At 35.5% G+C, this 27,967-nt stretch overlaps 1 protein-coding gene across 1 annotated transcript in view; it reads right to left on the bottom strand.

The window, feature by feature from the left end:
- Nucleotides 1-1,843: 1,843 nt before the first annotated feature.
- Nucleotides 1,844-27,967, bottom strand: part of LOC150100037 (uncharacterized) — a 108,757-nt gene continuing 82,633 nt past the window's right edge. Inside the window, exons 6-7 of the mRNA XM_090402994.1 lie at nt 23,738-23,855; nt 1,844-1,966 (exon numbers count right to left, since the gene is read on the bottom strand). Of these exons, the coding sequence (XP_090259120.1) occupies nt 1,917-1,966; nt 23,738-23,855 (168 nt within the window). The 3' untranslated portion in view covers nt 1,844-1,916. The remainder of the gene's footprint in view (nt 1,967-23,737; nt 23,856-27,967) is intronic.

Here is a 27,967-nt window from a genome sequence, read left to right as displayed (position 1 = left end):
TTCAAGTAACATTTAGATATATTTGATAAACTTCAGTGTCACTCTTTCCATCCCAATGTTACGATTCATTTTCATCTATCTCACACCCATCAGCTACTGACAAACAATTATCAATGTAAGATTTATATTTGTTCCAGACATTCCCTGTTTACCTTTATATTCTGAGTAAAATCAATTTGAGTATCAATTCTTTAAATTGTAAAATCACACTGAAGAATTATTTTATGAAAGCAATGGATCACACGACTCACATTTTTCAGGTGAATTACAAAAAAGATGCAGATCATTTGGAACAATTCCTGAACAATATGATGAAAAATAAAATATAAATTATCTCCAAATCCTTTTTTTTTTTTTTCTTAATAGCCACAAACTTTTTGATCAGCCTTCATATGTCCTAAATATAAAGGAAATATCCAAATGAGCTGAGTTCAACATAATGAAAGGCTATCACAACCTCACAGTTGGATTTCTTTTAATCTGCATTACTTTGCCTAAATCTGATGTTTTACTGTTTTTACATAAAATAATCTTTACTAATGGATATTTCATTCGATTTAGAATGAAATTTCCATTATCGAAGATTGTTTTATACATCATAATAAGATTCGTGATATAATAGAGTTCATAGAAAAATGGATAATATTCATGCATACAAACAAGCAGAAAAGCTTATGTGTTGTCAGTACATGTTAGTTTATTTAATGGTATCGATTCACAATACAGAATACTTATTAGCTGATATTTTGCTAGTATTATATCCAGCGCCTTCAGAGCACAAAAAGAATTTGTCACAGTACACAAAACAACAATTTGGTATAACAGTGGGACTAGTTTAAAAAAACAAAATTGTAAGGAAAACACAAGGAACTAAAGTCCTAATTGGTGTCATCTATTGTTGGAAAAAGAAAGAGAAAAGTATTATTTCTTATCATTCTTCATTGTGAATCAATAATGTTAAATAAACTAACATTTATGCATACATTTAGAGTTGAATTCAGTAATTCCTAATAAGCATAACTAGCAGAAATAACAATATCCATTATACAATGAATGTGGTGATACCATTTTCCTCTGAAATAACTTATATCATGAACAACAGAATATACAATGCAAAAATAAGTAAATCAGATACAGTCAACTCTCAAGTATGGTAAGTTCATATGGAATTTTCTTTAGAACAGCAATGACATATATGACTTTGGCCAAAACTTGTCAGGAGTTTGTCATACTGAGAGTTCATTATAATGGTTTTTCTTATAGTGAGAATTGGTTGTAAATGTTATAATAAGATAATTAAGTTTAATAACTTAAGCAGAATATTTTTTTTTTTTTTTAAATAAAAGCTCTTTCTAAAATTATTACTGAAAATCATGAGTCCTTCAAGATGAGTTTCATGTAGAAAGAGACTACAGTTCCTTCACCATTAAGATGTTAAAAAAAAACTATAAAAAATTTACATTTATTCTCAAACAGCTCATATTTACAATAATATAACCAACTATTATTTTCTCCTTTGGAAGAAACAAACACCTTCTGGACTGAGATATAAAATGCTATATTGTAAATTTAATTATGTAACTTCATATAGTTCATGAGTCCATTTATGATTAACAGCAATAAAGTAAAGAAAAACAACATTTCTATTATCTGATATGCCGATTAGTTACCTAGAGAATCATAGAATATCTTTTGTACAAACATGTTATAACAAGTATAGAAGGAAATTTATCACTATGTGTATAGATGTGTATGTACACCAAGGTTGACAATATTACTTAGAAAGCATGCAAAAGATTGCATTACAACCACCCTTGGCAACATCTTCATTTTGTTAATGGAGGAAAAATTGTCAATGGAGAAATGGTCACTTGACTGAGATTTGTCTCTTCTTCTTCATGAAATAGCACAAAACTTTATCGTTCATCTAATGCTCCATTTATTGTAATTACAACTTTTCTGGATCCTATAATCAATTAACAGATAAAAAAAATATTTACTTCTTCTACATGTACTAACCAGAATATGTCATTGTACTAATTTAGCATATTTAACGAAATGCATGTCTCATTCTTTTGAATTTCTTTGATATAAGTCTTGCGAAAAAAATAAAAAATAATAATAAATAATATTATTAGTTACCTAGAGAATGTTAGAGATTAGTTACCTTCATGCATGCATGTGTGTACACACACACACACACACACACACACACACACACACACACACACACACACACACACACACACGCATGAAGTGTGACAATTTAATTCCCAGAATGCACATGTAAAAAAAAACCTACATTCAGGACTATACATTAATGGCTAGTGTCATCTTCGAAGTAGTCCCCTTGTGCATTTATATGCTGGTTTAGACGTGTTCCTATTTTTGGAAACAGGCCTGGAGCTCTTGAGCTCCTTTAATCACGCTGGATATCAGTGATGTCAGAAAATCTTCGTCCTTTTAGGGAAAGTCTTTAATTTTGGAAACAGCCAGAAATCACATAGCTAAGTCGGGTGAATAAGCAGGATGACCTAATTTGGTAATCAATTTTTTGGCCAGAAACTCTCTCATGATGAGCATACTATGGCTTGGCGCATTGTTGTGATGGATGATCCACTTGTCAGGCCATAATTCAGGTCTGTTTCTCTGAACAGAATCTCGTAATCTTTTCAGCACCTCTAAATAGCATTGTTGGTTGACCGTATGTCTTGTTCAATGAATTCATAGTGGACTATTCCCTTGTGATCAACAGTGTGGTCCCGAACTGCAAAAGTGACAGGCATGCTTTTTTTGGACGTGGCAAACTCGGGGGTTTTCCACTGCATGCTCTGGCATTTTGTTTCGAGACTGTACTGGAAGCACCAAGGTCTCATCGCCCTTAATTACTCTTGAAAATATGTGCTTATTCGCAGAAAGATCAGTCTCGATTGAACCCACTGCTGCTGCTTCTGTTGTCCATCAAGATCCGAGGCACAACCTTTGCAGAAAATCTTTTGCATACCCAGTTCTTCAGTTAAAATTACCTTAACTGTTTCGCTATTCATTTGCAATCCATCAGCCATTAATCGCACACTTAATCATCTGTCAGACCACACCAAATCTCGCACTCTGTTCACATTTGTGTCCATCATTTTTGTTTTTGGCTGCCCACTTCTGGGGGTTGTCACTCACATCTTCTCACCTACCTTTAAATCTCTTATGCCATTCAAAGACATGACTTTTTCAGAGCATCGTTTCAGAGCACCATATGCCACTTTCAACAGCTCCAATGTTTCAGTAGCAGTTTTGCATATTTTCACACAAATTTTGATGTTAATATGCTCCAGATTTCTATGACACATTTTTATGCCAAAGTTTACATGCCGATCTTTATTGTTTTTGCAATAGCCAGCTAGCAAATGGCTCTATCAGCTTGAGGAAACATGATTACTCATGTGACTCCAACCAAATCACCACACAGGCAACACTACACAGTCGTTCTGGGAATTAAATTGTCACACCTCATATATAGGATAGCTAAACAAAAATTTAACTTTAAAGATTCATATCTTTTTCACATATAAATGTTTGATTATATATTTAGACATTTATTTGGTATTGTGTTATTTCAGACTAAATTACGATGACTTCACAAGAGAAAGCAGAATGATAGCTCAATTGAAGTCATCAGTAGCCTGAAAAAAATCTAAAGGAATAGATGAATAAATCTGAGGAAACTAGCAAAAAAGAAAACACAAGACAAGGATTGTCATCATTGTCAAGTCCAGTAGCAGGTCTAGTGGCCTGTTATGGTCTCAAGCTATCTCTTGGTCTTCTTCATAGTAATCTTCTTCCTCTAGAGATGTACTGAAGAATCTTTTCAGGTGTTGTCCATTCTGTTTACACATTGTAACTATTTTTGTCTATACATCATAGGTATCAGATTTAGCTTATTCGTTATATCATTGTTTTTAATCTGGTCCAATAATGTATATCCTGCAGTTTTCATAAACTTCACTTCAACTTATATAACCTGTTCATTGTTTTCTGATGGTTCAGGCTTCATTCCCCTAGGTGAGCTATTAGTAGTAAATATCTTGCATGCCAGTGTACTTTTGTTGGATTTATGACAATCTTTTTGTAGGAAGAATGTGTTTGTAACTTTGAAATTATTATAAACTACATAACTGATTAGCCTTCTCCAATTTCTATTAATTGTTTGCTCACCATGTACGAGGGATATCCAGAAAGTAAGTTCCATTTTTAAATATTTTCACTACAGTGTTGCGATTGCAATGGTGTGCATGCATCCTGAGTTTGTTGATTTGTTAGCAAGGTGTTCATGCCATTTTCAGACATTTTCACAGTGCGTATGCTTCTTGGTGTGTGTTTATAGTGTCTAAGAAAATCTAATCACCTGCCGCATGTGAAATTAGATCAGTTATCCATTTCTTGAATGTGAGGAATGTTAAAGCAGCTGAAATTCATTGGCAAATTATTGAGATTTATGGAGAACATGCAATGAGTGATTCAATGGTATGAAGATAAGTAAGACTTTTTAATGAAGGACAGGTATGCACGACGATGAACAGAGCAGGCGACCATCTTTAGGTGATTGACAATTTGGTGCATTCAGTTGAAGAGAAGATTCGACGTGGCATGCTTATCAGGGGTGCTGTTTTGATTCATGATAATGCCTGCCCACATACGGCTGGCATAACACAACAACTTCTTGCCACCTTCGGCTAAGAACAATTCCATCATCCCCCATATAGTCCTGACTTTATGCCAAGCGACTTTCACCTGTTCAAACATCTGAAATCTTTCCTTGGTGGCCAGTGGTTTCAAGACAATGAAAAGGTTCAAAGAAGCAGTCAATACGTGGTTTCATTCACAGGCCGCAATTCTACAACGAAGATATACAACTCTTGGGTGCCCCGTTATAATATGCTGAACAATGGCAGAAATTATGTAAAAAAGTAGTGAAAGACGTCTACTTTAATTTCCAATAAAGTTTTTTTTTTTTTGAAAGTATATTTTTGTTTCTCTGACAGCCCATTGGAACTTATTTTCTAGACATCCCTCATATATTGATGACTGAATTAATTTTGCTACTGTCAATTCTAGTATTTAATTCTCCCATCAACACTAGATACTTATTTACTGCACTCATTACTTATGGCAGGAGAAGGTCAAGAACTTTCATTACTTTCTTCATTGCCTTCCACCGGCATACATACTCTGACAGTCAGATATCCTCTTATCTGCTTTAGCTCTTGCATTACTGCTTGCATCACCGTAAAGTTGTATATAATTAGTTTTGAACCTCTCAACATTTTCTTGGTCTCAGTTATTACTGCAATTTTCGTGTTCATCTAGATATTCATCTTTGTGACCAATGATTTGGACATTCCAGGTACAAAAGTTAATTAGATTGTTGTTTTGATTTCATGAGTATGAAGGATTCTAAAAACAATATAAGATGGGTATTAATTTTGGAGTACAAATTTTGACTAAAATTGTCAGGGGGGGGGTATCTTTGCTGTTGAGTTTATTGCAATTTTGAATTATGGCTGAGGCTATGAGGTAAGTGTATTATGTCTGGCTATGAGGTAAGTGTATTATGTCTGGCTATGAGTCAAGTGAATCATCTACATGCATTCAGGATGGCATGTCCTATTATTTATTAAGAGATACCTCCAGGGAGTCAGGAACTCATTGAGGGAGGCCATACCATTCACACCAGCTATCATACCTGTTCTTGAATTCATTCATGCTACTTGTACACACAACATCCAACAGCAATCCATTCTAATCATGCACTACTCTATGAGAGAAATCTAGCTCTAATAAAGCTCTAATTCATTCTCAACTTTGCCCTCACGTCCTCTCTCTCCACCCTTGATATAATGAAAAATTCATCTACTGAAATTCTGTATAATTCTTTCAGAAGTTTGTAGGTCTCAATTATATCACCCCTCCTTCTCCTGTTTGCTAGTGTCTGCAGCCTACAAATTCTCAATCAGTCTTCATAATCTGTATTCCATAATTCTGATATCATTTTTGACACTCTTCTATGCACTCTCTCTCTCCATTGTATCAGAATCACCATGAAACCATGCAAAAACCATGAAAACCAGACCTGCATGCAATAGTTCAAGTGAGGTCTTATCAAGGCTAAAGAGGCAAAATTACACTCGGGTCTCTTTTTATGTGGATCTTTTTTATGAGGATTTGAAGTTATGCGGTATACTACGCCCACAGATACGAGACCTTTCGATACTTCTGCGCATGTCAACAGAAGGAGAATGCATTCCGATAATAGGATAATCCAGCATTTCCCAAACCTTTCTTATGACGGAACACTTCACAAATCTCGAAATTTTCATGGAACACCTTGGTTATTTTGTAATATATTAATTAATAATTGATCATTAATTATTAATTAATTAAACACCAATTAAACATAAACATTAAATTAATTTGTGCTGATTTTCATTGACATATCCCATTCTGATTACCAAAAATTTATATTATGATAAGTACTTACGAGTGCTAATCATAATATAAATTAAATATAATATAATATAAATATAATACAATATAAAATACAATATAAATATAATAATGTGCTGGTAGTTTTCCACTCCTTTTGTACATCCTGGAGATCGGAGGTGGATGAATCACTATCTGTTGCATCACAAACACCTTCAATAAGAGATTTCTTAACACCAAAATAACAAAGTCCCTTGTCTCTTATTCATATTAAAATTTAAATCTGTAGGCCTATTACTTTTAAAAAATCACAGCACTATGGTTTCGAAATAAGTACTTTCACCCTACAATACGAACTTGTAAAGAAAGTATTCAGTATTACTAGATGTGAGAACTGGATACAGATTACCTTCATCTTCAATTTCAGTGGGAAAATGTTCTTTATACTTCCTTGCTGATTGGTCACTAACATTTGCAACACAGATGTTATTTCATTGAGAACAGAGGATATTCCGCACATTGTTGTAATCGGCTTGCAGGCAATTTTTATGACTGGTCATAAACAGCAGTATTCCCTTTCCTGAATGTTGAAAGGTTTCAATGTGTGAAAATTAACAATAATTCATGAATACTTCCATGTTTAAAAATACACGGCTTGGTCAACATTTGCTACAGATGTTATTTAGACGTTCTGGTCTGAGCTTTTCGACATATTCACGAATGTTATTCTCCTCAGAATATTTCCACTATAACATATTCGTTCATGAAAAATGCTTAGAAAACTAAAATGACAAATTCTAGGAGAACTTCTCGTGGAACACTTATTCACCTTCCGCGAAACACAGTTTGGGAAACCCTGGAGTAATCAATCCGTATTGTGGGATGAGTTGTTTATTATTACACGGAGGAAATTAACTTCTCTTTTATGATCATTGTAGTTTTTAAAGTGGTAACTATTTTCCTTATATAACAGTTGAAAAATTTTACCTATAAAGCACATGATTTCGCGTGTTGTCGGCCAATTCATTCATCGGCGTTGTACATTGTTTCAACACATTCTGGCATAATGTGATAACGTGTAAGCAGTGAGTGTTCGTGAAGTTTAATTTTGCATGTGAGTATGTGTTTGTCTTTTTATTATTGAAAGTCTAAATTTTGCTAATTGTTATTTTAAAGATTTAATTTGGCCCAACGGAGAAAAAAAAGCACCAAAGAAAAGTAATTTCTTTGGAAATGAAAATTGCAATTTTAGATCACTTAGCAAAAGGAGAGAGATCTACAGCAATTGGTAAACATTTTAATTTAGGCGAATCTACTATAAGAGCAATTAAAAAGAATGAAGTCGCAATAAGAAAATCTGTCATTTCTGGCACAAAACTAAGTGCCAAATTATCATTGTACTCAAGAGATGCTTTATTAGAAAATATGGAACGAGCACTCATAATTTGGATTGAAGAATTAACTCAAAGAAGAATTCCTATAAGTGTTTATTTAATTAAACAAAAAGCTCTTCGGTTTTATGAACAGATGAAGCAATTGGAGCCGTATACTTCCGCTTCCCAGGCTGATAAAGAATTTTCGGCTAGCAAAGGATGGTTAACCAGGTTTTTTAAAACGGAATGCACTTCATAAAGTGAAGATTACAGGTGAGGTTGCAGCAGCAGATGAAGAAGCAGCCAAAAATTTTCAAGAGAAGTTAGCCAAAATTATTGAAGATGGTGGATATTATCTCGATCAAGTGTTTAATGCTGACAAAACAGGATTGGTTTGGAAGAAAATGGCTAGTCAAACTTACATCGCAAAGTCTGAGAAAAAAGCAAGTGGGCTTAAAGCAAGCAAAGATCGAGTAACGTTGTTATTTTGTAGAAATGCATCAGGAGATCGAATGTCGAAACCCCTCCTAGTAAATCGATTTCTAAGACCACGTGCTCTAAAAGGCAAAGATCTAAAACAGCTGCCGGTACATTGGATGGCTAATACAAAAGCCTGGGTAACAACTGCTGTATTTACTGAATGGTTCAATAATTGCTTTGTACCAGAAGTGGAAAGATATATGAAGCAAAAAACTCTCAATTTTAAAGTTTTATTAATTGTTGACAGTGCACCTAGTCATCTGCATTTAGAACATCCAAATGTGCAGGCAGGTATTTTTTCCACCCAATACAACAAGCATTATCCATCCATTAGATCAAGGCATAATTGATACTTTTAAAAAATATTATGTTAAGCACAGTTTTCAATTTATATTGGATAAACTAGAAAATGAATCATTAAGAGTAACTGATGTTTGAAAAAAAATTTCTATTTTGGACTGCTTAAATCATGTTGCATGTTTGCAAATAAGACCACAAACTTGAAATGCGCGTTGGAAAGCAGCTTGGCCTGGATGTGCCTTAAGTGACGATATTATTGGATATCGATTAACTTTAGATATCGTTGAAGATCCAGAAAACGACAGTGAAGCAGAAGAAAAACCTGTCTGCAAATATAATTTGAGAAGGTCTTGAACTGTGCAATAAATTGGAAAATCATTTTCTTGTTAATGACACAAATTCTGAATGAGCCTTTAAATTCCAACATGAGCTGAAGAACTGTATGTCTGGATATCGCGAGCTGTATAAAAAATTAGTGAAATTATCATCGCAAAGTTTAATCACTGATTACATTATCAGAAGAAAAAAATCAGCACAGAACAAGGGTGAAGCTAATTCTGTTTGTGAAGAACCATTGCTTTTACCATACAGATCAGATGCACTGACTATCTCTTCTGGTGATGAAAGTGATTTTGCACCAGTTCGCAAACGTTGCCGAATATTGTCTAATAACGATGATAATTCTGATGACAAAATGTAAAAAAAAAAAAAAAAAAAAAAAATTGTTACTTTTCAATAAAATGAAATGAATAAAGCTTTAAAACAAACTTAAGCATTCTTATTTTCCTGAATTTTATAAACTTTTTATGCAGTTTTAGAAAATTATGGAACGTATCTCTAATTTTTCAACATAAGTTAGGCCTTTTTTGTGCAATTTTTTATATGCAGTTTTGTGTGGGACGTATCGACTGCATAAAAAAGAGACCCAACTGTACTTCCTTATCTTTACATGTCAAGGTTCGTTTTAGCATTGCCATTATTCTCTGAGTTGTATTTACAATTTTTGCTAAATGACCCTTGAACTTCAACTTCCTGTCTACTAAAACTCCAAGATCCCTAGCCTCATCAGTTTCTTCAAGCATAATCCCACCAATATAATATAACATTGGATATCTAAACACACCAAAGTGCATGACTTTACATTTATTAACATTTAAATGACAGCCATTTTCACATGCCTACAATTCCAGCCTATTCAAATCATTCTGCAATTAGTGCGTATCAGCAGCACTCCTGATTACCCTACCTATCTTTGTATCATCAGCAAATAGCTGTATGTCACATGTCAAATGCTTCCTAATCTCATTAACATACAGACTGAATAACAACGGACCAAGCACTGATCCTTGTGGTACACCACTGGATTATTATTTTTTATTTATTTATTTTTTTATTAATCTTTATACTGGTTATGGGCAGTACTACCCTTACATCACGTCCAGACTTGATATAGGCCTTTACAAGTATTTTACCCTAAGCCTGTTCTAGTTATCATTGTAGTCATTCTCTGGTGGCAACGGCATGCCACCAGTGTGCCCTGTAGGGCCCTCAAGGAAAGAAATTTTATATGCTTCTGAGTTAGCCCAAGCTTTTTAAGTCCTTATAACTATCTGCACTCCATACGCCACGTAAAGAGATGGTGGTGCTGGTAAACCTCGGAGTTGCCCCATGCTCCTCCCGTATCTTACTAACTAGAGCTTGGTTATTTTTATAATAATTTACTTTTTTATTATGGCTATAGGCTAGTGGGCACCCTGTTCCCACCATCTGGGCATCAACTACCCAAACGTCACCATCTCTTTTAATCACTAAGTCAGGCTTATGCAAACCCTATGATGTAGATACGCAAATGCGGAGGTCCTATGATGTGATTCCACTGCAGTCTCCCAACCTTTGTTCTTAAAGTGGTTGTTCAGAATGGAGACCATGGCATCATGCCTCCTCACGCGGACCCCATGGGTGCGGAAGCAACACTGGGCTATATGAGACAATGTCTCACTGCAGTGGCAGCCAGCCCTACAGTTGGAGTCGTCACTACCCCATCGAGCTGTGCGGGCTCGAGTAGGCAGGGCATTGATCCTCATCCTGATAAGGTCAATATACTCAAACTCAGGGAGGAGTCTTGTGCCATCCCTTACCCAATCATGCTGGGGAGGCACCAGATATGACTCTTTTAAAGGAGCACCATCTACAGAACAGTGCAACAGAGATGCCCATCTCTTGTATTCTGCGGGTGCTGACTCGATTAAAGTACCTTCATAATGGGACCAGTCTTTAGTCCCGCCTAAACAAGCCTTCTTGTATTAATGGGCTATAGAAAGCCTCTCTGCAAATGGGGGAAGAAGATAGTTCTAACTGCACGATTCTTGACAGCCGCAGGCGTGGGATCAGCTATCTAAGTGATGGAACCCCATGCCCACCATCCTTCACTCTTTCATGGAAATATGCAGTAGGAGTGTCAGACGGCAGTCGGAGCCATGATCTCACGGCTGAACGGATAGCCCTGTCCATTCGGGACAGTACAGAGATATATGTCCTACCAAGCACCAACTTGTGATAAAAGCGAGGTAGGAGATAGTGGGAAAAGGAGAAACAGTCTTTGCTGGAGCTTGAGAGGAGCTTTCCTCAAAGAAGAGATCCCAGCTTCTAGGATAGAATGGACAGAAGACCTTCCCTTTGGGGGTAAAGGTGATACCGAGGCATCTTCACTCTTCCAGGATGGTCAAAGCATGCAACGGCCTCTCATGCAGGGAAAACTCTATAGTCTCAAATCTTGCAGATTCGCCCCCCACCTCCATATACCACTTTTTGATATCTGCCAGTTAGCAATGCCAATTGCCATCCTCTTATCTATGTCAATAGTTTATAATCCAATCCAATATTCTCCAATTTATGCAACAGTAATCAATGCTGTATTCTGTCAAAAGCCTTAGCAAAATCCAAAAGTATCATGATGTATCCATTCCCCCTTGTCTAACTCAGTGGTAACATTATTATAGAATGTGAAAAAGTTGCTAAAACATGACCTTCCCCTAGTAAATCCATGTTGTTCATTGCAAAGTAGAGATTCTCTGTCAACCCATTTCTGAATGCAAGCTGTAACCAACTTTTCCAAAATCTTCACCACCACCACTCCAGAGATACTGATTGGTTGGTTGATAGTTGAATACATTGGTTTTTTGCACCACTTTGGTGCAATGGGATTATCATACTCCTGTGGAATCTTCCCTGTTCTGAATAATATAGGCTATAAAATGACTCACATTATATAGCCTAGTCAAGGGAATAGCCAGGTCAGCTGAACAACACTCTTTTAGCATCTGTGCTGATATCCCATTAGTTTCTATTGCAGAATTCTTATTCAGTTTGTGCAACAGCTCTAGTACTTCTCCTCATCCACGAGTTTCCCCATGTAGTGAAAAAGTAGCGGTGAGTTCAATGTTGCATATACCAGGTTGACAGCATTTAGCAAAATGGCTGGTCATTAGTTGAATAATCACTTCTGCATCAATCACCTGCATACCATCTGCATTGAGTAGAGTAATTCTTCAAATTCATTCTTTCTTTTACTTGTAGCATAACAATAAAATTCTTTTGGGTTGTCTTTAACTTGCAGTCAATTCCTTTTCATACTAGGACTTAACTTTACGTACAACATTTGCAACACTTCTAGCCTGTTGCTTATAATTATCGCAACTGACATCATCCTCATGCACACGATATTCCTTCCACATCATCTTTTTCTTATGAATCTCTTGCTTAATTAGATTACGCATCCATTTCACTCCTGCTCCATTTATTCTTCAAACTTTAGGGACACATTCTGATATCGCATCATTTAAGTATTTTTAAAACACTTCTAATGCACTGTTGATATCATTCCCATCCAACAACTGATACCATGAAAGAGAACCTAGCATTCCTCTCAGGTGGTTATAATTTCCTGCTTTTGTAGTTCATAGCATGTAGCCTTTTCTGACTAAGTTTATGAATGGAACATTCATAAACTTAGCATGATCACTGTCACCAACCAGAGGCAGAATAGTTGTCTTTAACTGAAACCACCTCTGAGACCATAACCAGATCTAACACTCTTTGACTTCAAGTTCCTTCTGTCACATGTTGCCTGGGTAAATTGCCTCACAATAGCTCAATAAATTCAGTTTCATGTTGGAGGCTTAATGGACTGTACAAATTCAGTTTCATTCTTCTCATGTGATTTCATAGTTACACAATAAAAGTTCAGATAATTAAAGTCCCCCAGTTATGATTACTCTTTTTGCACCCATTGTATTTATTTAGTGCATTTCTTCGTCACTAGCAACTGATCCACAAGGTCTGTAACAACACCCCACTGTGTATTTAATCCTGTTCGATTCCACCTCACACCAGATGGCTTCAAACTCACTGCCACATGAAAAATTGTTACTAGTATTGCAGTCATAGGTCTTAACTCTAACTGGATTCAAGATATTTGATATCATTAGCAGCCCCCCCCCCTCTCTTATCCTGTCCATCCTTCCTAAAAATACTGTACTCTTTGCACTCAATACCAGTTAACACTTCTGCTTCTGATAGCCAAGTCTCACTAATGCCTACAACATGAGGTCCCAATATATTAACCAAGGCAACAAACTCTACCCCTTTGTTTCTGATACTCCTAGCATTCATGTACAGATATTTTATGCATGCTCTTTTGCATACACTTGTTTGTAGTCTGCATGACACAGTTTGACAACTTGCAGATATCTGTTCTTATCTAGTTCCTTACTCTTACAGACATCATTACACATGCTTGATAGGTCCAAATCGGAGGAACACAGAATCGTTCTCTCTCTTCATAATCATTTCCATAATAATAACCATTGTCATCATTAACAGTTACCTAACATTGTCACTCTTACACACAGATTCTCACAATTCCTTCCATCAGAATTCAGTTTCCCTGATTCTGAGGTAGGTCTTATACCAATTAATAATTTTTCAAGATTCTTGATGCCAAATGCATTCAAGTGTAGGCCATCCCTCTTATACAAATCCAATCTTTCCCCCAAAACTTGCATTCCATCTCTTCTACACAGTCTATGCATATAATCATTTACCACCATAGCCTTTCTTCTTAATTCATTTTTATCATATCAAGATAATATACTTACTATTTTCACTTTCTCACTCTTCGCTCTTGCCTCTTCCAACAACCCCTTTCATGTCCTCTCTCATACTGAACTTATCACTAGTTAAGTCATTAGTATCTACTACAATTATTACAATCTCGTTTACTTTTCTTTTCTATTTTTGAATTGCTTGTGTTAGATTTTTAATTTTTGCACTGAGAAAACTCAATGCTATAACCCGCTCATCAATGGCATGTTTTATGATAGAGTCATCATACCAAATAACATGCTTCTTTTACAATCAACTTTACTCACCAGATTTTTGTTATTATGCACTAACTTACCTGATTCCATGCTTCGTTTTCCATTTTGCTCCCTCTGTTCTTCTAAATGCCGCTTGACTTTCTGTAGTTCCCTTGTCGTCTGGCTAATAATCTGCTTTAGTGTAGCGATCTCAGAGGTTAAATTATTTTCAATATCCTCTTTAATATTGTCGTAAGTGGATAAAACCTTCTTGTTCACTACTTTGCTGTTCCTGTTAGCATTTTGTTTCTTCTGCATTTTTGGTGCCATTTTACATAAGTAATTAATATTACAATAAAAATATGTTATAAAGACACTAAATACTCTAAAAACATGAAAATCTACTCTGATATACTATAAAACTCTCATTTTCTAAGGAAAAAAACAATAAAATAGATAAAAATCACCAGTTTTACATGAGTGCTAATTACACCGACCACTCACAATATAACCTTAAATCCCAAACCGAACTTTTCACCAGATGAAAAACTCTACCATCTCCATATGAGACTGGCTAACTTTTTTTTTTCCCTCCTGAAGGTACCTTAGACAAGATTTGAACTCAGATCTTTCCAATCAAAGGGTATCAATGAGGCTGACTGATGAATTCAGAAGTTTTCTAAAATGTTTCTAGCAAAATACCAGAGAAGGTATACAATAAGCTGTTCTTGATATAGTTGGAAGTAATTTTCCTTGGTCACTATACAGTCAGAGGAGGAAAATGATGCCAAGAGGTTGGTTGACCTTACCTTTGGGTAATGTTATGATGATACTTCTCACACCCCAGATGTTAGAAGAGGAAATATGGATGGATGGAGATAATGATCTTGATGTGGATCAAAAAGCTTAAGCTGCTGCTTAGACTAGTTTTCAGCATTTGGCCAAACAAAGTGGAATTTGAAACCTCCCCCACCCACAAAGCTGCAATGTAGGCTAAGTGCAAAGCTGGAGTGCTGATCTTGAGCCACTTGTGATACTTAATATTTTTTCTCTAATGCTGCCCTGATCACTTGTTGGGAACACAAGGCTTTGCTGTCACATGTTAGGGAGTTTTGGATAGAATAAGAAATAAAGCCTTCATTTTAGCAAAGAATTATTTTAGTTATGTGGTCAGGGTAAGAGTTTGGATCTGAAGAGTGGAAACAGTAATTGAGACCACTTCTTCTTCTGCTGCAGCTTTAATAGCTTGAGCAAAAGTTCGTCTTAAATAGTAAGCCTTGAAAGTGGAGATAACGCCTTGATCCATCGGCTGCAAAATTGATGTTGTGTTTGGAGGGAAAAAATGAATCTTGACATTTTCATCTAAGTCAGTCAATAGAGTTGGATGGCCTCGCACATCGTCTAATAAAAGCAAAATTTTGAAAGGAATATCATTCTTTTTACAATAGCTTTTAACTTCAGAGCAAAAACAAGTTTTAAACCGGTCTTCGAAAATTGAACGAGTCACCCACGTTTTTTTATTCAAACGCCAATGAACAAGTAAATTGTTCTTTGTAAAGCCCTTAAGAGCTCTTGGGTTTTCCACTCTGTACACTAACAGTGGCTTCAATTTTAAATCACCTGATGCATTACCTCCTAGTAAAAGTGTCAATCGGTCTTTTGACACTTTATACCCAGCTTGTGTTTTTTCCTTCTCTGCTAGAAATGTGCATGATGGCATTCTTTTCCAGAACAAGCCAGTCTCGTCAGCGTTAAAAATCTGATCATCTGTGTAGCCTTCCTTCTCAATAAGCTCTTTCAATTCATTGGAAAATAATTCTGTAGTTTTAGTGTCAGCACTTGCGCTTTTGCCTTGGATTCTTACGTTATGGAGTCCCATACGCTTTTTGAAATTGTAGAACCACCCGCGACTTGCTATAAAAGTTTCACTGGTTGTACCTCCTTTATTTTCGCTTTCATTTTCTTTTATCATATAGACTTGTTGCTTTTGCCTGGATTATCATTTGACTCAAAGGAATCTTTTTCTGATTACAATCTTCAATCCAAATCATTAGAAGGCGTTCCATATTTTCCATTGTAGAAGATCGATTTCTCATGATCACTTTTGACATACAAGAAGTGGTGCTCATTTCATGTTGTTTAATCTTTTCTATGCTCTGAATAATTGTTCATACAGATGACTCATTCATTGAATTCTCACGTGCTATTTTAACAAATGAAGCGCCATTCTCGTGACATTTTATAATTTCAAGTTTCTTCGCTAATGTCAACCACTTGCGTTTTTTTTTGTTACTCCAACAGTGTCTTCTTTATTTTGTCTCTTTTCACTCATACTTAAATAATAAAAAAATATTAAATACTAATATTAATGTGAATAATAAAATGCCACAGGGAAAGAACGTGCCTATGTGACAGCCAATCGAATAACTATTGCATAAACCTGGCTCTCGACTGTCACTTGCGGTGCCCAGGAGTTGCCGGTCAGTGTTGACCATGTTAGTGTAATAATGATAAGTGTAATAATAAAAACCGTGTTAGACCACAACCCGCATTGTTCAAAACCAAACTCTAAAAGGTATTCCTGTATACATACACACACACAACCTAGCAGCCTAGTCATGAAATTATGTATAATACACACACACACATGAAAAAGTAGAATTAAACCATATCAAATGTGAAATGTAATTAAATTCATACTATACATCAATATGCATCCTTAAAGGATGTTCAGGTTACTAATAGCAACCATGTAAATGGTTGCTATCATAGTATTACTTGTCATATATCATGTAATATATGATATATATCATATAATATATCATGTAATACTAACCTCCTATTAACAATTTTTTTTCCAAATTAGTCTGTTATCTGCTAAGATGCCAATATTGTCAGATCTTACATGTCTATCTTCTAGGGCACTAACTGCATCCATTCACCTAGGTCTGGGGGGGGGGGAGGAGAAGGGTCATAATGGGTCACTGCCCAGATTAGAAAGTGACCCGTCCCATAATGCATAGCATGCTAAAGGGATTTTACTAAACCATTATAATAACGGAATTAACTCACATAAATTATTCTTTATTCATAAAATTTTCACCTGAGTATCACAGGCATCATCAGTACAGGTACAAGGATAATTAAACAATAACTGTTATATTCACAAAGCACCACCTAAGTAACTAAGGTTAAATTTCCTAAATTTATTTAATTATTATTATCATCATCATCAAATTCCTGCCATGTACCCTCAAGGGGTGTACAGGATATGATAGTGCAACATGAAAAAAATTACATCATTACTAACTTCTTATCTACAATTTTCCTCCAAATCAGTCTGTTACTTGTCAAGACTCCAATATTATCAGATCTTATATTTCTATCGTCTAAGGCACTTTGTACCCTATCAATCCACCTATATCTTGGTCTTCCTCTGGGTCGTTTTGCTGCCAACCTGGCAGAGAACACTTGTTTTGCTAATCTTTCTTCCCCCATTCTGTTTAAGTTATTATTATTATTATTTATTAATTTTTAATTATTCAATTATAATAATTCAAAAAAATTTAATTTTTTTTTATAAATATATATATATATATATATTTATATATGTGTGTGTATACAATTATATGTTAGGAAAGATTTGCTGCTTTATAAAGTATTATCTCCCACAAGGGGGAAAGACGTAGACCAGTGGATCTGTTTAGGTTAGGGCAGGGGTCGGCAACCTGCGGCTCGCGAGCCACATGCGGCTCTTTGGATGTGAAGCTGCGACTCTTTAGTTCCATACGCAAATATTATTTATTTTATCAAAAAAAAAAAAATTTAAAAATCGTTCTGAATCGATTAACGAGGCTTAGGCACCGATTCTATCTCTCAGCCACTTGTACTCGCTTTTCACGGCACCCCTCCCCCGTGACACGCATCGTCACTGTCATCAGTCCGTCGGAAGCTCTCGGAAGTTTATATGTTTGGCAATTTTCATTGATTTCGGCATAGCTGGGCATAACACCTTTACTCGTAAACTAAGTATCTAATATTTGCCAAAATTAAAAAAAAAAACTAAAATGTGCAGACTGTGCCATGATAAACACGTTCTGACAAGTCTGTTCGTGCCAGTCGGCGATCACCGCACACGGGAGGCGACCACAGATGTGACGAAACTATGTACTTATAGTCAATCAGTACGTGAGAGAGTGAGACAAACAGTGTTTTGTGTCTAAATTATTTATTTTAATAATTAAATTATTAGAGAATTATTTATTTTATTTAGGTAGGTATTTTTAATTGGGAAATATCATTGTAAAATGTTGTTTGATAAATTATATTTCATTATGCCCAGCTTCTCGTATGTATTTACTTAGGTATATGTTGACATAGTAAATAATTGCAAAACTTGTCATCTGCTGTTTTGGATACCTAAATAATAATTTTAAAAATTCTTTATTACAGCTTCACCGCAAGCATGGCATCTACAAAAAAAAAGAGAAGAACTGAAGAAGAGCATCGAGAATTCAATCGGGATTGGACGGAGTCGTTCGCTTTCATATGCAACTCAGATGGCCTTCCGACTTGTCTCATTTGCCACGAAAAACTCGCACACAATAAGAAATCAAATTTAGAGAGACACTTCACTAAAAAACATACTCAGTTTGCTAGTAAATATCCAGCCGGTGAAGAACGAAAAAAAGCTGTCGACGAGATCCAAAAACAAAAACAGCAATCAAGTTCCATGTTAAGTAACTGGACGCAATCTACAAGTAATGTTAATCTGGCAAGCTTCGCGGTATCACTAGAAATTGCAAAAAACGGCAACCCATTCATAGATGGTGAGTATGTCAAAGATTGCTTCATACGTGCATCTGAAGAACTGTTTTGTGATTTCAAAAACAAACCAGAAATCTTGGAAAAAATCAAAGATTTGCCACTATCCGCTAAAACAGTACAAGATAGAATAGCTAAAATGTCTTCAAATGTAACATATTTGCAGGTGGAAGATATTCAACCTTCTTCTGCCTTATCACTTGCTATAGATGAGTCTTGCAACATAAAAGACACTGCACAAGTTGCCCTTTTTGTCAGGTATATGTCTTCCCAAGGTCCAAAAGAAGAACTTCTAGGATTGCTACCGCTCTCGGGACAAACTAGAGGGGAAGATATAGCGAATGCCGTGCAAAAATGCCTTGAAGACAATAAGATCGATTTAAATAAAAGCGTTTCAATAGCAACTGATGGAGCCAGAAGTATGACAGGAAAAAATAAAGGGGCAACAACGATTCTTCAGAGCAAAATAAACCACGAAATTCTTACGTTTCACTGCATAATACACCAAGAAGCGCTTTGTGCCCAAACATTTCCGGCCGAAATAGTTGAGGTCATGAATTTGGTAATCAAGATTGTTAACAGCATCTTGTCAAAAGCACTCTACCATCGTCAGTTTAAAGAATTCTTAAACGAAATGGAGACTCAGTATTCCGACCTCCTTCTTCACAATAAAGTGCGATGGCTTTCCAAAGGTAAGGTGTTGAAACGTTTTGCTTTGTGCTTGAATGAAATAAATACATTCCTAAATTAAAAAGGCATTAATCACCCTGAATTAGAGAACGACAAATGGTTGCAAAAATTTTACTTTATGGTGGATATCACAGCGAAATTAAATGAGCTGAATCTAAAACTGCAAGGAAAGGGAAACCTATGTTTTGGTAGAAGAATTGGTTTGTTTTGAAGAAAAATTAATTCTTTTTGCAGAAGATATTCAGAGCGGTAAATTACTTCATTTTCAATTTCTAAAGCAATATCGCGATAAAACCAGTGCAACTGTTGACACGAATTACTTCAGCACAGTTATAAAAAAAATTAAAGATGAATTTGCTGACAGATTTGAGCAATTCAAAACCAACAAAACCACTCTAGCATTCATAGTAAATCCTCTCAACACAAATAGTAACGAAATCCACATTGAGCCATTTGGAATTGATACTGGATCTCTAGAAATGCAATTGATCGATTTAAAAAGTAAAGCTTTGTGGAGTGGAAAATTTACAGAGTTGAAAAGCAAGTTGGAAGAGTTGGAGGTCCAGAAATGTATGTACGTAACACAATAAAAGTGGACAGCTTTAAAAGAAATGCCGCGAGTTGAGGCACTTATATTCGACGCATGGAATAGTCTTCCAGATTGCTACAGTGAGTGAAGAAGTTGGCATTTGGAGTGCTGACTATCTTCGGATCGACATATTCGTGCGAGCAAGCGTTCTCTTGCATGAATATAATTAAAAGTAAAGTAAGAAGCCAACTAACAAATGAAAATTTAGAGTCGTGTTTGAAACTTAAAACAACAAGTTATGAGCCAAATTTATCCAAACTTTCTAAAACCATGCAAAGCCAACGCTCCCATTGAATTTGTTTGCTCAAATGTATGTTATTGTTTTTTTATTTTAAGTACAAGTTACATTGTTTAGTAAAGTTTACATTTTCTACTTGAATAACCATGCAAAGCCATCGCTCCCATTGAATTTGTTTGCTCAATTGTTTGTTATTGAAGTACAAGTTAATGTTGTAAGTAAATGTTTAATTGTTTTAATTTTTTACTTAAATAATAAGTAATTACCTAATAATGCCATATATATATTATCTAATTTGTTGTGAAAAACACTACTTATATATGAATAAATAGATATTTTTTCTTATGAATAAATAGATTAGTTTTTTTTTTTTTTTTTTATAAAAAAACTTTATTTATGCGAGTACTATTTATTGTTGGCAAGAAAAAATTTTGTGGCTCTTTAAAAACTTTGAAATTTTGTAAATTGTAATTTTTGACTCTTCCGACTCAAAAGGTTGCCGACCCCGGGGTTAGGGGAGTGAAGTAATGTTTCACATGTTTCTTTGTATAGCCGTTCCATTAGGAACCGACTTTTGTGAATGACTTTTGTCTTGTTCCACTTAACTCTATGTCTAGTGTTGATGGCATGTTCTGCAATTCCAGACTGTTCGGGTTCAAGGTACTGGATGTACGACTGGTGTTCTTCTAACCGGACCTGAGCAGATCTTCCTGTTTGTCCGAAATATGATAATCCACGCGAGCAGGGAATCTGGTAGATACCTGAATAGCTGAGATGTGGGAGCTTGTCCTTTGGAGACATTAGGAATGTGGAGATTTTTCTGATGGGTCAAAAAGCCACAGAGGTATTTAGTGGTTTTAGCACCTTAGCTATGCGTTCACTAACCCCGCGTACATAGGGGGATAGGTATACGTGTAGGTTCTTCTGTACTTGAAGAGCATGCTGGAGCACGACTACTTAAAACTCTTTTTATGAAGGGCTTCTTATGGCCATTGGACATGAAGGAGGAATTAATATACTGTAATTCTTTTTGTAAAAGTTCTTCTGAAGAACAAAAGGAGTTGGCTCTATGAACTAGTGCTTTTATAGTACCTGCTTTTTGGCTGGGATGGTGATGTGATTCAGCGTGGATGTACTTGGCCTGCATGAGTCTCTTTCCTATAGACTGTGAATTGTAGATAACCATCTGGTTGGCGAAGAATCAAGAGGTCTAGAAAGGCTAACTGCTTACCTACTTCTAGGGTGAACTGGATCCTTGGATGAGGTGCATTAATTTTTGAGAGAAACTGTTGTAGTTCTTCTGAGGTGCCCTTCCATATGGCAAAAATGTCGTCCACATATCTGAACCAAATGTTAAGTCTGGGTGTAATGTTGTCAAAGATACGCTGTTCGAAATGCTCCATGAAGTGGTTGGCAATAGCAGGAGATATTGGATTACCCATTGCTGTCCCTTCGATTTGTTGGTATAACTGGTTTTTGAAGGAAAAATAACCGGACTTTATTAAAAATTCAAATAATTTGACAATGTCTGGAGGAAATTCTTGGTGTAGTAATTCTATGCTGTCCGCCAATGGAACATTCGTAAATAGCAAAACAACATCTAGGCTAATCATAATCTCCGAATCATCTAGATGCAGATCGGAAATTTTATTTCTGAAGTCCACAGAATTTTTTATATATGTAGCAGTTCTTCTAGTTGAAGAAGTGAGTAAATTTGACAGAAATTTTGATATTTTGTAAGTGGGACACCCTATACAGTCTACAAATGGTCTTAGTAGAATTCCTGGCTTATGTACTTTTGGGAGACCATATAATCTCGGTGGGCGCCAGAAGGAGGTCTTTAGTGTTTTCTTTTTATCTTCATCCCATATCGATATTTTTTCTATAAGGGCATTAAGCTTTTTTATTTGACTTCTGGTAGGATCTGAAGTGAGGGGCCTATAAGTCGAATAGTCGCGGAGTAACAGTGATATTATTCTCTCGTATTCTCTTCTGCTTTGGATGACTACAGCTTTCCCCTTTGTCAGCTTTCATAATAATTAGGTTCTTGTTAATTTTTAACGGTTTCAGCTTTGTCCGCATACAATAGGTTCGGCCATCGGAGCCTTGCCGTTAAAAAGAATTTTTGCACCCTCAAATCTTGTTCTGTTAGTTGTTTTTTGGGGTAAGGATCGAATACCTCTGTCTATACTATGGAAAAAGTCTATTATGGGTACTTTATTCGGGGCAACAGCAAAATTATGCCCTTTAGACAGAACAAAACATTCGCTGTCGGTGGGTGGCCTGATACGTTGATCACTACTCTATCTGTATCAATAACAGTATTACTAGATTTGGGGTGGCTCACCAGTGAATCAAACTTGCGTTTCAATCTATCATGGGAAGCATTAAAAACCTTTCGGTATGACACCGATGAAATGCATAAAACAGTGCTAAAATTTTCAGTGTCTAATACTGGTTCTGTAGCGTTCTTGATATCTATTATTTCTTTGTTCAGAAGGGCAAGAGATTTCTTTGCTTCTTGGAGCTGACAATTTAACAGTGACCTACTGGCCTTTATATAAATCCAATGGGCTCTTTGAGACTTAAAAACTTCTTTTAGTTTACAGCAGATAAGAATAACCTGAGCCAACGTACATCGCTTTAGGAATATTATTCTGTTAATGCAATTTGCCTTCTTAACTAATACTTTACCGTATCTGGCATATCGTTTGGAAGAACACCAGTCATACATCCAGTACATTGAGCCCGAACAGTCTGGAATTGCAGAACATGCCATCAACACCAGACATGGAGTTACAAGACAAAAGTCATTCACAAAAGTAAAGTGGTACAAATTTTAAGAAATTTGTACCACTTTACCCCAGTCCTGAAGATACTTTCAGGTGCAAACTTTGTTTGTACACACTTGGATAAAGGATTAAACTAAATTTATTACAACATAAGAAGTATGAATGGAAAATAAATTGTAGAAAGTTCTTTCACTAACAGAATGCACCATGAGAAGATGAGGGCTGGGAATTAGGTCAGATCAAGCCCTGACCTAATTTCCAGACCTAATTGGGACTTGTTCACTTAAAAGGCTATATGGATGTCTCTTTCCAGTTATTCAGCATTGATGCCTAATTAGCCCTTCAACTCTCTATTGAATTCTGTATCAGTTAACTATAAAACAATGTAGATATATTTTAACATCACAAAATATGGACTGTAATGAATTTCTTAAAAATTTGTCTAAAATATGTCATCAGAAGAATTTCTGGAATGGAATAAATTCTAGATGCTACTGTTGAATGTTTTCCTTCAACTCTTTAACATAAGCTAATTAAATTATTACAAATAAAATAAATAATAGTATTTCATTTTATAAATATGGCATATTATCATAGAGATATTCATTATAACTTACCTGCTCTGTTCCTATGTTCACAAAGCCAGATTCCTTGCCATGTACCAAGGTTTAGCTTGCCATCAGTAATAGGAATAGAGAGACTAGAGCCAAGAAAGCAGGCTTTGATGTGGGCAGGCTAATAATCAAACAGATATTTGAAATGCCTTCTTCATGACGGCACATTGAAAAACAGCAAAATCATAAATTGGACATATAAAATACATATTCTTAGATCAACATAGTAAACTCTTACTTTAGTAAACATATACACTAGTGTCCACAAAAGCTAAGGACGAACTACATTTTTATCTGTTTATGAAAAAATGTTCACGACTACAGCCAAATGTGAACATAAATTTATTGCTAGCATATTAATAAATTACATTTCACAAAAAAATATGTTGTTATAAATTTTTTATTAGAAAAAGTTTGCAAATTTTTATTATAAAAATTTGTACAAATTAATTGCAACATTTTTTTGGCAAAAGTTTCAAATTTCCTAAGGACATAGTTATGGAATTAATGTACAGTGCTTACAGAAAACTATGCAGCGCAACATTTCAGTATGGAATATGTCCACCCCAAACTGTGATTCAGTTCTCAAAGTCATACCATGCTTAGCACCAAGTGATTCAGGAGTTCTTGTGGAAAACTGGTGCACTCCTTCTTCAGAGCAAGAATAAAGCCTTGTTTATTTTCTGGAAGGGAATTCAGAGCAGCAATGTATCTTCCTATTGCATTCCAAACGTGTTCTATGGGGTCGAAATCTGGGGAATGTGCAGGCAACTCGATTTGATTAACATCCTCAGTCTCCAGAAGTATCTCCACTGCTCATGTGGTGTGGCATTATTATCCATAAAAAATAAATTCTTCACTTACAGCACCATGGAACAATCGAACATGATGTTGAAGAACTTCATTGCAATATCGTTCACCAGTCATAGTTCCTTTTTCCAGCACTTGTTATAACTCGGTGCACCTATTAAGCATAGTGCTTCCCCACACTATGATCTATCCCATTGCAATGATTATGTTTTAACCAAAAATCTGTCTTCATACTCCATGGTAGAATGAGACAATCTCTCAGCAAATGTCTGGAACACATTCCACTGGTTTAACACACTGCCCAAAGCTTTTATACAACGCTATGTCAGATTCTAAACTCTCTAGCAATATCAATAATACCGCAGCCTTCTTCAAGCTTTCCAATAATTTTTCCTCACATGAAATCATCTAGATGATGTTTTTGCGACATTACAAGATATCCAAGTTTTCAATTTAACTCCTTCACGAAAAGAACTTTCTTCAAACACAATTCACTTAGTGCGGCATTTTGCTTATATCCTGCTGAGTGCTAAAATGTGATCTCTTTGTGCATGACTTGAAAATTTCAATGTGCACCTGCTTTCTACTTGAAATTATCAGTTATATAAATTGCCACAAGCTGATTCATCTGAATATGTAGTTGTAATCTTCAGAATGTTCAATCCTTAGGTTTTGGACACCACTATAGTAAATGCACTGAACTAAGTCCCACAGTATCCAAACAACAGAATTAATTCTATTCACTATAGCATATTATTTATTATGACAAACTATTCGTATAGAAATAAAATATATTTTATTTCGTATTCGTATAAAATATTGTAAATTAAAAAATGATTAGCTAATTAGATATTAACTGAAATGAATTTCTTAATTTTTTTACACTTCAGTAAGTATAAAAATCTTTAAAAGAGTTTATTAAATTAAATTACATTATGCTGTAACTGCATACTTAACTTCATGAACTAGAGAATCAAAGTGTTTAAAAATATATTAATTTGGTTTCTACACATAAAATATTCTTTTCCATTTTAAAAGAATATGAATGTACTGTATCAATATTTAAGTTGTAAAAAATCCATCTAGGAATGCAATGCATTATTATAATTCTTATATAGTAAATATATAAATAATATAAGTAAATAAATAAATCAACTTAGAGAAAATAGCTCAATTAATATGAAACTGGTTTTTTTTTTTTTTTTTTTTTGTAAATCTGCTTTCTTGCAGCTCCCTTTTCTGCTGCTTAAGTGATACATATAGTGAAAAATATCCCCCAAGATACAGTATTAGTATTACTTCCATGGCTCCATGAAGTCCAAAGACTCATTGTCAGAGGTTGAATATTCACAGGCCACAATAACTATCACACCTTGCTTTTGAACACATTTGATGTTGGAGACCTCATCATGCATTCTGGCAACAAATTCCACTCATTCACCACCTACTAAGCAAAAAATCTTTTTTTCCCCTCTTTACTCAAATGATACTTATACAGCCTCCAAGGATGACCTCTAGTTCTTACATCACCATTATCCTATGCAATAATTTCCATGTATCTATTTGATAAGCTCCTCTCACCAGCTTATACGTTTCAATCATATCACCTCTCCTCCTCCTATCTGCCAAGCTCTAAAGACCACATTCCCTTAATTTGTCCTCATACTCAATATTCCAGAGTCCTAAGAAAGTCTTAGTTATTCACCTCTGCACTCTCTCCCCTCAATTGTTTCTCTATCATCAGTATAACCAGGTAACCAGATCTGTGTGCAGAAATCCAAATGAGGCCTAATTAGCACTTAACCCTTACAACTTTCACAATATGTCCTCTGAACCTCAGTTCCCTATCTACCAAGATGCCCATATCCCTTGCCTCCACTTCCTGAAGAAAAGTTCCTCCAAGGTAAACCTCATTCCATCTTCTCTAGCCAAAGTGAATTGATATACAAATTAAATATCATTGATATATAAGTTAAACAGCAGAGATTGCAGAATAGAACTCTGTGGCATCCCACTCATCACTTTCCTTTTTTGGGACACTGCATCTCCATACACAGCTCTTTGGCTCCTATAAATCAACCATCCTTGTAACCAAGCTACCAAATAACTATTCCATCCTGCCCAATTTCAACAGTAGTTTATCATGTGGTACTCGATCAAATGCTTTAGCAATATCCAAATGAATCACTGTATAAGTATCTCCCTCATCCAATATGCTAGTCACCCTATTATAAAATGCAACCAAATTACTAAAGCATGACCTCCCACTAACATAACCATGCTGCTCTCTTGAAAGCCTTCCATTCTCATCAATTCATGTTTGTATTCTGTCCCTAACTAGCCTCTCTAACACTTTATATACACTGACCTATAGTTTGACACTACTGACTTGAATTTTCCCTTATGTAGTGGCACTATTTTTCCTTCTTTCCACTATTCTGGAACTGTTCCTGTTGCCAGAATTCTGTTGAATAACCAGGTGGAAGATGAACTTCATTGCCCAGTGTGAGACCACTGCCCTGCTTATTGAAAGCATGAAGTGGCTTGAAAGGGTTTCTGCACTAGATAAAAAATAAAAAAAAATCCTTAGTCCACCCATGGTGCAAAAATGTACTACAGGTTAGCAATGATTTTTCATGGGTGGAAGCCACATAAATAAATAAATAACTATACACACACACACACACACATATTTATTTATATTATAGTATTTTTGTTTATTCATCTTAGTATATAAAGACACAGTTCAAAAAACAAGATGCCATAGTGATGGAAGATGAACCCAAAAATATCCAAAATGGCCATTAATGGTTATTATCCACTGAATAAGTCTCACACTATTGAAAAAAGTCTGGCAATATAAAACCACAATAGGCTATGGCTGACACGATGAACCTGCGTGCGCTTATACATGAATAATACACTGTTCACGACTGACTGTGGATGAGATCCTTTGTATTTATATGAAAATAATGAAGTATCGAGAACCTTCGAGATGTATCTGGAAGGCACTAGACAGTGCACTCAAACGAACTACTGCTTCAACCATCTACCTGCAACGTTAGTACTAGTACTTAAGTACTGCTTGGCGTTGGTAGATGGCTGAAGAAGCATGTCTATTTAATATTTATTTTTATAGGATTTTATGTAAAGTATCAAGTGCACAGCGTTCCTCGTGAATCTGGAAAGCATGTTACAATTCTAAATACCGCAGTATAGCTTAGTGGCCCGCGAGCTTCATTGAAATTATTTTTTATTTAATCGCGTTTTAATGTTAAGTAGTTATTTTTTCAAAATGGCCAGCGGGCGATGCCAAAGAGCTCTGCGGGCCATGCGTTGAAGACCCCTGATCTAAACAAAAGAATAGGAAATGGAATACCAGACATATAGAAATGTTTTGGGAAATTTGGAGAAAAGAACAAC

This window comes from Typopeltis vanoorti, chromosome 13, assembly GCF_054136105.1.
Source record: "Typopeltis vanoorti isolate ZY-2024b chromosome 13, IOZ_Tvanoo_1.0, whole genome shotgun sequence".
Taxonomy (NCBI): domain Eukaryota; kingdom Metazoa; phylum Arthropoda; class Arachnida; order Uropygi; family Thelyphonidae; genus Typopeltis; species Typopeltis vanoorti.
Note: the sequence above shows the minus strand (reverse complement) of the source record. Positions and strands in the feature narration are given on the sequence as shown.